A 9,801-nucleotide genomic window follows, 5' to 3' on the forward strand; every position below is an offset into this window, starting at 1 on the left:
AAGATAATGTTGGAGAAATCGAGACGCTGAAATTAGAAAACAATTATTTGCGAAAAGAACTCCAAGTTTTAAAGTCAATCGTCGTTAACTTAGATAGAAGGGTCAGTCAGCAAGAGAATGAAATAGTGGACCTCAGAGGAAGATCGATGAGGGACAATATTCTTGTACATAACTTAGCTGAAGATGACCAGGAAAATCTGAACACTAGAGTTAGCGAGTTGATCAAGGAACATTTGAATTTGGAAGTTGGTTTCATCAGGATACACCGAAACGGTCAGAAATTCCCTGGCAACCCGAAACCAAGGACAATAACAGGGAAATTACAGAACTACAATGATAAAGAACTCATCTTCCAAGCTATTCGTCAAAAGAAGGAAAATGGCACCGCTAAGGACATGCCCTTCTATATCACTCCACAGACGCCTCTGCAAATAAATGAAAGTAAAAAGAAACTGCAGGAGATGAACAATAAATATCGAGAAGAAAACGTCAAAACAAAGATAGTGGGAAACAAGTTAGTCTTTCCAAACGGAAGCGTGTACCGGGACAAGGTGCTACCACCACGGGCTGAGGATATACTCATGTTGGACAAGGACGAAATCGAAAAACTGGATGAATGCGATGTAAGGAAGTGCGAAAGCGTAACAGAAGATGGGAACATCTTTACTTCATTAATCGCCGAAATTCACACATATGCACATGCTAGGAACGTTTACAAAAATATTCTACGCAACCCGGACTATGCCTGTGCCAACCATAATATCCTTGTATACCGATTCAAAGATGCCCAAGGGCGAGTGCATGACGGCTATTGCGACAATGGGGAATACGGGGCCGGACGTCGACTACTTAAGGTACTGGTTGAGAGAGAAGTATCGAACGTAGCGATTGTCATTTCGAGGAAGAATGGTAAACATTTAGGTCCCCGTCGGTTTGACATTATGAAGGATCTGGTAAACAAAGCCGTCAGCCACACTTGTTATTAAGAATTTTAATAGATGAACAATTACAATAAACACTGTCACTGTGTTACATGCAAAAGTAATTTTTGTTAAAATTTCCAACTCATAAGTACAATTACATGTACGGTCTAATAGTACATTTTTATACTTGGCTAGTTCTTTCCGGAAAAATATTAGTTACAAAGACTGACTCATAAACTATTTAGCAATTTATATTTCCGATTGTACTTGTTTTGGGACTACTTATCAGAAGTTTTGTAAACATGGTAAATGCAGATTGACAAATTTCCTTTCTCCATCAGTAAATACGATCAATAGACTGATGCCAATTAGTTTCATTCACCTTGTTTGTAAATATGCACCCTTATCTCTCTTTCACGTTTCTATCCCCCTTTTCCTATCTTTCCTTTACATTGGGCATTCATTCGATTCTTTATTGATGTTTTTGTACGATTACGGTAAAAGATAATAATCTAAATATACTTACAGTTAACTGCCAGGGTCTTGGAGATAAAAATAAAAGATTAGATGTTTTTAATACTTTAAGAAAAAAGAACTATAATGTTTATTTTCTGCAAGACACACACTTCGTTAAAAGTGACGAAAAATTTATCCAAACACAGTGGGGCTATCGGGCATTTTTCAGTTCGTATAAGTCTAATTCGCGTGGTGTTGCTATTCTTTTTAATAATAATTGCGAAATAGATATCCACAAACATTTAAGCGATGAAAATGGAAATTATATAATAATAGACTGTACTATTGAGGGTATGAACTTTATACTTGTAAATATTTATGGGCCAAATTCTGATACACCAGTTTTCTATTCTAATTTGATGAATGAGATTGAAAAAATCTACATGTTGCAACAAATAATCATAGCAGGCGATTTTAACTTAGTTTTAGATAAGGAATTAGATTCCATGAACTATAAAAATTTGAACAATCCAAAAGCGAGACTGGAAGTTATAAGTTTAATGGAAAATTTGAATCTAAAAGATATATTTCGTGAAAACTACGCTCAAGTTAGGCGCTATTCGTGGAGAAAAAAGACACCCTTAAAACAGGCTAGACTAGACTTTTTTCTTATATCTGAATCTTTGCTCCCTTCTGTTAGTACTGTTCAATATGAAAACAGTTACAGATCCGACCATTCTCCAGTTGTGATGTCTTTGAAAATTAATGACTTTATTAAAGGTAAAGGATTTTGGAAATTTAATAATTCTCTTTTAACAGATAAGGCTTATATTGATTCAATTAAACAAAAAATCAATGACGTAAAAGTTCAGTATGCATGCCCAGTGTATGACTTAGATAATCTTTGTTCTGTCGATAATGAATTATTGTTGTTCACTGTTAGTGACCAATGTTTCCTAGATATTTTACTCATGGAAATTAGAGGAAAGACTATATCTTACTCAAGTTATAAGAAAAAAAAGATGCATGAAAGAGAATTATTTTTAGAAAATGAGATTTTACATTTAGAACAAAATCTGACAGAAAGTACATTAGATACCCTTAAAATGAAACAAACAGAACTTGAAGATATACATAAGACAAAGTTAAAGGGACAGGTTGTTCGTTCTAGAATGAAATGGATTGATGAAGGTGAAAAACCGTCAAAATATTTTTGTCAACTTGAATCTAGAAATTATTTAAGTAAACTGATACCAAGATTAGAAAAAGAAAATGGATCTATTATTTCAGATCAATATGATATTTTAAATGAAACAAAACTTTTTTATGAAAATCTATATAAAAAAAGAGAAGTTGTTGAAAATGAAAACTACAGCAAAAAATTGTCAGAATATAAAGATATCCCAAAGCTTTCTTTTGAAGAAGCTCTAAGTATAGAGGGTCCTATAACAAAATCAGAGGTTCTAAACTTTCTTAAACAGATGAAAAATGATAAAAGCCCAGGTCCAGATGGATTCACATGTGAATTTTTTAAATTTTTTTGGAGGGATATTGGCACATTTATTACAAGAGCAATCAATGACTCATACTTAAAACAAACTTTTTCCGAACCAAACAAATTAGGGGTAATAACATGTATTCCAAAAACTGGTAAGCCAAAACAATTTTTAAAAAATTGGCGGCCTATTAGCCTCTTAAATGTTGTATATAAATTAGCCTCAGGGTGCATTGCGGAAAGAATTAAAAAATTCTTAGATAAGCTAATACATGGGGACCAAACAGGATTTATTAAAGGTAGATTTATTGGCGAAAATATTAGATTAATATATGATATTATGCACCAAGCAGAGTCAAGAAATATACCTGGTCTCTTAATGTTTATCGATTTTGAAAAAGCATTTGATACCATTTCATGGAACTTCATAAATCAAACACTTTGTTTCTTCAATTTTGGTCAGTCAATTAGAAATTGGATAAAATGTTTCTATAATAATATAAAGTCCTGTGTTATTCAAAATGGGATAGTGTCTCAGTACTTTTACCCTGAAAGGGGTTGTAGACAAGGTGATCCTATTTCACCGTACCTTTTTTTACTTTGTGCAGAGATTCTAGGTATTTTAATTAGAAAAAATAAGGATATTAAAGGTATAACTATTGATGGTGAAGAATACAAGTTGTCACAATATGCAGATGATACATCTGTTATTTCTGATGGCTCTCCAAGCTCATTGGATGGAATTACAAGAGTGTTAGATTATTTTGCATCAATCTCGGGTCTAAAAATAAATTTTTCTAAAACTAAATTAGTCTGGATTGGAAGTAAAAAATTCTCAAAAGATGTTTTTCATCACTCAAGATGGAAGTTTGATCCCAGTACTACATCCTTTGATTTACTAGGTGTTAAGTTTTCTGTTGATTTACATGAGATGGTAGATATTAATTACAAATTAAAAATTGAAGAAATTAAAAAAACCATGTTACAATGGAAAGCTCGCAAACTTACTCCTCTTGGAAGATTGACTGTAATAAAAACATTATTAATTCCTAAACTAAATCATCTTGTCCTCACTTTACCAAACCCTAACGATGATGTCATGAGTGCTTTCGAAAAAGACTTGTATAATTTTTTATGGAATAATAAAAATCATAAAGTTAAGAAAAATGTAATTATTCAAGAGCATAAATTTGGGGGCTTGAAAATGATAGACTATCAAAATTTTGTTACTTCATTGAAATCTAGTTGGGTAAGGCGGGTTATGTACTCAAGTGCAAAATGGGTTAAATTACTTGAAGCAGAATTGGGAATAAGTATAAATCATCTTTGGCTGTTTGGAATAGACTTTATTAAGAATCTGAGTAGTACCACAAAAAATAAGTTTTGGAAAGATGTTTTCTCTAGCTGGTATAAAGTAAATCAGGCTAAAGCTATAGCTGATTTAAGTCCTCTCCAAGAACACATATGGCATAATCCAGGAGTCACCATTGGTGGCCAGTCAATTTTCATTAAAAGTTACTTTAATTCGGGCTTTGTTTTTATCAATGATTTCTTAGATTTAAATGGAAACTTTTACAGTTTTGATTTTATTCATTATAACTTGAAGGTAAATACAAACTATGTTGAATATGCCGGACTAAGAACAGCAATTAAAAAGAGACTATCATGTTTTAAGAATTATGAAATAAAGCCAATGCCTAGACCAATGCTTCCATCCAGCCTTGAAATTTTCCTAAAGAGTAAAAAAGGGTGTAACGATATGTATAATGTTCTTATTAGAAATAAAAAGGGCAATATAACTTCAGTTATAAAATGGAGTGAAAATGGGGAAGAATTTAGTGAAAAATACTGGGAAAAAATTTTTGAGCTACCTTTCAAAACAACCCAAGAATCAAAACTTCAATGGTTACAATTCCAAATCTTACATAGAATAATTCCTACTAATTGCCATCTTTTTAAATTAAGACTTATTGATTCACCATTATGCTCCTTCTGTGAGAAGGATATTGAAACTATTGATCACTTTTTTGTTGAATGTTCTGCTGTAAAAGAAATATGGTTAGAGATTGAAGAATGGATCTTGCAAAAAGTAAACAAGTCTGTTTGTTTTGATAGACAATCAATTTTATTTGGTAAATTTTTAAACAGAAACTCCTACAAGTTAGAAAATCTACTTATTCTGATCATAAAACAATATATTTTTGCTAGTAAGTATGCCAAAACTATAAAATTAAACATTGAGACTTTGAAAAATGTTATTACTGAAAGAATTAGAGTAGAAATATTTCTTTTGTTAAAAAATTGTAAATATGATGAATTTGAAAGACACTGGCAGGAAATATTTGAAAAACTTTAAAATTTTCTTTCCGCTAGCTGTTCAATAAAGTGTGTGCCCTCTCATCTCTCTCTCTCACTCACTTTCTTTCTTTCCCCCTTTCTCCCCCCCCTCTCTTTCCACATTAACTTTCACACTAGCTTTTATTATTATTATTTTTGTTTTCTGCTTTATTTGTATATGTATTTATGTATACGTCTCTTTCATATCTGTGTAATTTGTGTGAAAGTTAAAATAAACTTCTCAACAAAAAAAAAAAAAAAAAAAAAAAAAAAAAAAAAAAAAAAAAAAAAAAAAAAAAAAAAAGTCTTCTGTAACCCTATCATTTTGTTTAAGCAGGTTTATTAATTCTTTTATCACCTCCGAATTAGTAAAACACAGCAGAATAGAAGTTTTGCATGTTGGATTTTCACTTTCTGATACAGTTCTTTTATATATTTCTTAAAAAAGAAATCCATTATGACAAGGTTCGCTGGAATTTTCGATTATACTTAATCCACAATGCCAAACAAAATATTTTGTCAGAATTCATTAAATAATTTTCATACTAATTGTTTTGCCATTATTTACACACTGGATGGCGTACACATTTTCCCATTTTCCGATCATGACATGGAGCACAAAGTAGATTGACTTTGACGGTTGGGAGGGGATGCTTACTCCTGCATAACACCTGATCTTATCTCCGATGTTTTCAGACGTTTGTTCTGTTCTTCATTAGTATAGTTATAATGGACTTTTAACTTGATATCTGTTTTTCATCCCCATAATTTCTGTCGCGACTTTAAATTTCGGGATCGCTTACTAGTATTGAGGTCCTTTTAAAATGATTGCGTTTGGGTCTTCATGTTCAATTATGTTGACATACCAGTAATATGACGTGTCTTGTAGCTGAAAGAAGAAAAAAAAGTACTCTAAAGAGGACTCTGTTTTAGATGTTCAATACCTAGTCACACTTAGGTTTGTTTTATAAATGAAAAAAATTGAAACTGACGTCTAATCATTTTTGTAGTAAATGCAAAATGTAGACTTCAGCTTTAAAAATAGTGGAATAAAAGACTGATCTTTTTTATGAATAAGAATGTTACTTAATATGTTTACAATCTGTTTTCCTTTGTTGGCAAATTTAAGTTTGAAGAACCGACAGGTATATTGAGAATTATCTCGGACACACGCGTCATTTAAACAAGGTAAATACATGTAATTACAAACACTAGCTTGTATTCTATTGTTGAAAAGTCTAAGAATGGAGTTGCTTTAGCTTCTTAAAATGGCCCATTCAAAAATTTCAAGGGAATCGAGCAAAGATTACTCCGAATGTGATCTAGACCTTATAGTTCAGTGACTTCAGGCAAACGTCAATCAAAAATCACATCATGTATATTTGGTCTATTGTATAATCGATGTCCTTTGCTGCACCTGTATGGAAAAAAACTCAACACATTGTGGGTTTCACAGATTACATTATTCAAGTGTTCGTTGCAACCATACGGAGAAAGTCATGCCTGAAAATTTTGACCAATATTCAATGAACAGAAATATACACTGGCTCTCAGTAAGACAAATAACCAGAGAAAAGATGTGTTTCCTGGGTTTAACAACAAACCGCATACAGGTTAAAATCTTCCCATCGGATAGATAACATACACATGTATCTGTACAGCTAGATAAAAGAATAACAAATGTTCATCTTTTTTGATAATTTTATTGGAAAATTCTCAGATTATGATTAACTCTGGCATACTTTGTCTTGTTTTATTCATTAAATGCATTTTAGGAATATACTTCGTATATAAATGTTTCTTTTTTTAACTGAAAAATGACTGTGACTTATGAAGAAACTTTCTTAAGTTTCCTTAAACGCGGGAATACAACCTCGTTTTTCCTTTTCTATAGTTCCTCTGTCCTTCTCATCTATTTTTTAACCATATTTGATGGACTTTTTCTGTTGGCTTTATTGAAGTCAAGATTTAACATGTTTAAACCGATATGTTTATTTTTTCTTTCATTTTATTTTAATTAACAATGACGACTTTATCTGCTCAAATTGAACGTCTACTTAGAGTTGATAAGTAGTAAATATTATATTTTTTCTGACAATGGTTGTATATAATAGGATAATGGAGGCTATGACGTGTCTGTAAAGTTATTGGAGTATTACAGAGAGCCAGACGATTGCTGTGATGATATTCTCGGATGTAGCGGAGAGTGTGACGTTTATTTCCAGATCTGCTTGGAACCATTACATCCAACACAAGAGTGAGGATCTCTCTCTCTCTCTCTCTCTCTCTCTAACGATTTCGCATACTGACTTTGCTTAAAATGTATTTTTATATGATTAATATAATGACAAACACTACAAATCTACAAATACCCAGTCTGATGGATATAGGAATCTTCCAATGAAATGTTCAAAGTTCTTGATTCGACTTCCTCTTGTAATTTCTTCAGTCAGAAGTGCTATGGGAAAAATAATAACCAGCGAGTTGAAAACACAAACAGATTTTTATTTGCTGACTCTCTGAAATCCGCTGATTTCTACACGTGGAAAGACATCCGGGGACAGGTAAATGTACATACATTGAATTTGTAGGTGATATTAAGCCGTCAATTATTTAATGCTTATTTTACGTTCTTGTACATAGCCCTCGTTTGATATATCAGTTCATGTCTTTGATCATGACGACTTATCATCCGATGATAAAATTGGAGTAACAACATACGAGTATAGAGATTACACAACAAAGAAGCTGACTGTCACAACAACACCTGGGAGTAGAAAATTACGGTAAGATGCAAAGGATTGATCCCTTGTTATTGATAAAAGCATGTAAATTTTACAACACTGACTATTTCTCAGTCTGTTGTCCCAGAAAAAAAAATAAAGTCCCTATATTTCGTCAATCCTAAGATACATCAAATTTACAGACCAGAAAATTGGATTGCATAATAATAATCCATTAATATATGCATAAATTGGGTTTCATTTTTTTTTCAAAAGGATAAAGTTATTACTGGATATTTCAAGTGGACAAGAAAATGTTAACACTCCAATACAGAAATGGCTGCATTTAGTTGTCGCAATGTCAGCTGCCTCTTTGTTTTGCCATTAGACGATTAATTTCTCTCCTGTATATGTTTGACGAACCTAAAGTATTTTAACACCCTTCCCCGCAGTCACGCATTTTAACGCATATACCATTTCCTGTTTCTAACGCAAAATCACGCATTTACCGTTTCCCCGCAATCACGCATTTTCACGCACTTTAAAAAGTTCATTTAATCTTCAATTTATAGCCAAATTCCAACTATTTTATACTTTCTTGATCCTCATAAAATAAGAAAAGTGATTTTCTAATTAAAATATTATTTCAGTATATTGTTTACGCTAAACTTTAGAGAAATTTGTACCCCGCTATATAGTGCTTGCGGGGAAATGGTAAAGTAATATTTCAATGACGCGAGGATTCAATGTATGTTGCATAGCAATTCTGTAAGTTGTAAAGAGTTAATAAACACAGCCAGGAGAGAAGGACAAGTTTCTGGAGACTTCCAAGAACAATACATTATTTGGATTATTACATAATCAGAAGGTTGAACTCAATTCTCAAGGTGCCAAAAAAAGATAATTTATGTAATTATTTCTATCAAGAGAGAATATGATAAAAGTTTATTGTTGAAGTGTATAATATATACAGCGGTTTTAATTATATTAGGTAAGATTGTTTAATTCATGTTTATTATTTTAAAATTTGTCTAATCTTAATGATTTTCCCTTCCACTTATAAATCTAGAAGATGAGTATATAGGTACATGAATACAAGATAATGCATTGTAATGCTGGGTAATTCCAGCCTTACTCCAGGTTTGAGAAAGTGATGCATTACATCACCATTTCAAGTAATGTAGATTTTTTGCATTACATATTACTAGCATTACTTTGATTTAATGTTTTCCATTGCAATACATTTTTATTATATTTAGCAATACCCCAAACCTGTAGTATGATAACATACTCTGATGTTATGCAATGATACTGAATTTCTTTAAGAACATTTTATAGAAAAATACATATTGATACAAAAAGATAATTGAATGTGTAAGTTTTATAAACAAAGGTTCATTCTCTATAAGCCGTTTTCCGGCCTACAATGACTGAAAAATTTCAATAATATTTTCCTCTTAAACACTGCTTGAATCATCAGACTAATATTCAGTTTATTGATAAATGTTGTTTGGTAAATGATTCTTTAGTAAATGTTATGATATAACATATGTATACTTATGATACAAATACATAAAAATCATACAAAAAGTTATACATGAAGACAGCAAAACCTTATTTGTTAGGCATATATCACTTTTATACCCATTTTGTCTGATTTTTATTCGGACTGGTACTTAAATGAAAAATAAAAAATATTATTTTATGAAAATGTCAGTCAGCATTCGACTCAATGATAAATTGTATTTGTTGATAAGTGATCAATGTAAATATAAAGAAAATTGACAATTTTTAACTTCATTGTTCAATCATACTTTAATTATCAACAGAATCATATCATGATCACTGCTTCAGTGTTACAAATAAA

The 9,801-nt window shown here is 31.5% G+C and overlaps 1 protein-coding gene across 5 annotated transcripts in view; it reads left to right on the top strand.

The window, feature by feature from the left end:
- LOC134247828 (uncharacterized) overlaps positions 1 to 9,801 on the top strand; it is a 92,188-nt gene that overhangs the window by 49,076 nt on the left and 33,311 nt on the right. Inside the window, exons 1-4 of one of the 5 annotated variants that reach the window (XR_009987932.1) lie at positions 7,125 to 7,468; positions 7,661 to 7,775; positions 7,855 to 7,997; positions 8,211 to 8,536. The exons of 1 other annotated variant lie outside the window; for it this stretch is intronic. Coding sequence is in view for 2 of the 4 variants with exons in the window: in XM_062730231.1 (XP_062586215.1) it covers positions 7,661 to 7,775; positions 7,855 to 7,997; positions 8,211 to 8,322 (370 nt within the window). In the remaining 2 variants the exon portion in view is untranslated. Of the gene's footprint in view, positions 1 to 7,124; positions 7,469 to 7,660; positions 7,776 to 7,854; positions 7,998 to 8,210; positions 8,667 to 9,801 lie in introns of those variants that run through there. 3 more of the 5 variants (XR_009987933.1, XM_062730231.1, XM_062730232.1) reach the window with 3 other exon arrangements.

The sequence above is a fragment of the Saccostrea cucullata genome, unplaced genomic scaffold (assembly GCF_032062105.1).
Source record: "Saccostrea cucullata isolate Sc308-1 unplaced genomic scaffold, CSIRO_AGI_Scuc_v1 ctg295, whole genome shotgun sequence".
Taxonomy (NCBI): Eukaryota; Metazoa; Mollusca; class Bivalvia; order Ostreida; family Ostreidae; genus Saccostrea; species Saccostrea cuccullata.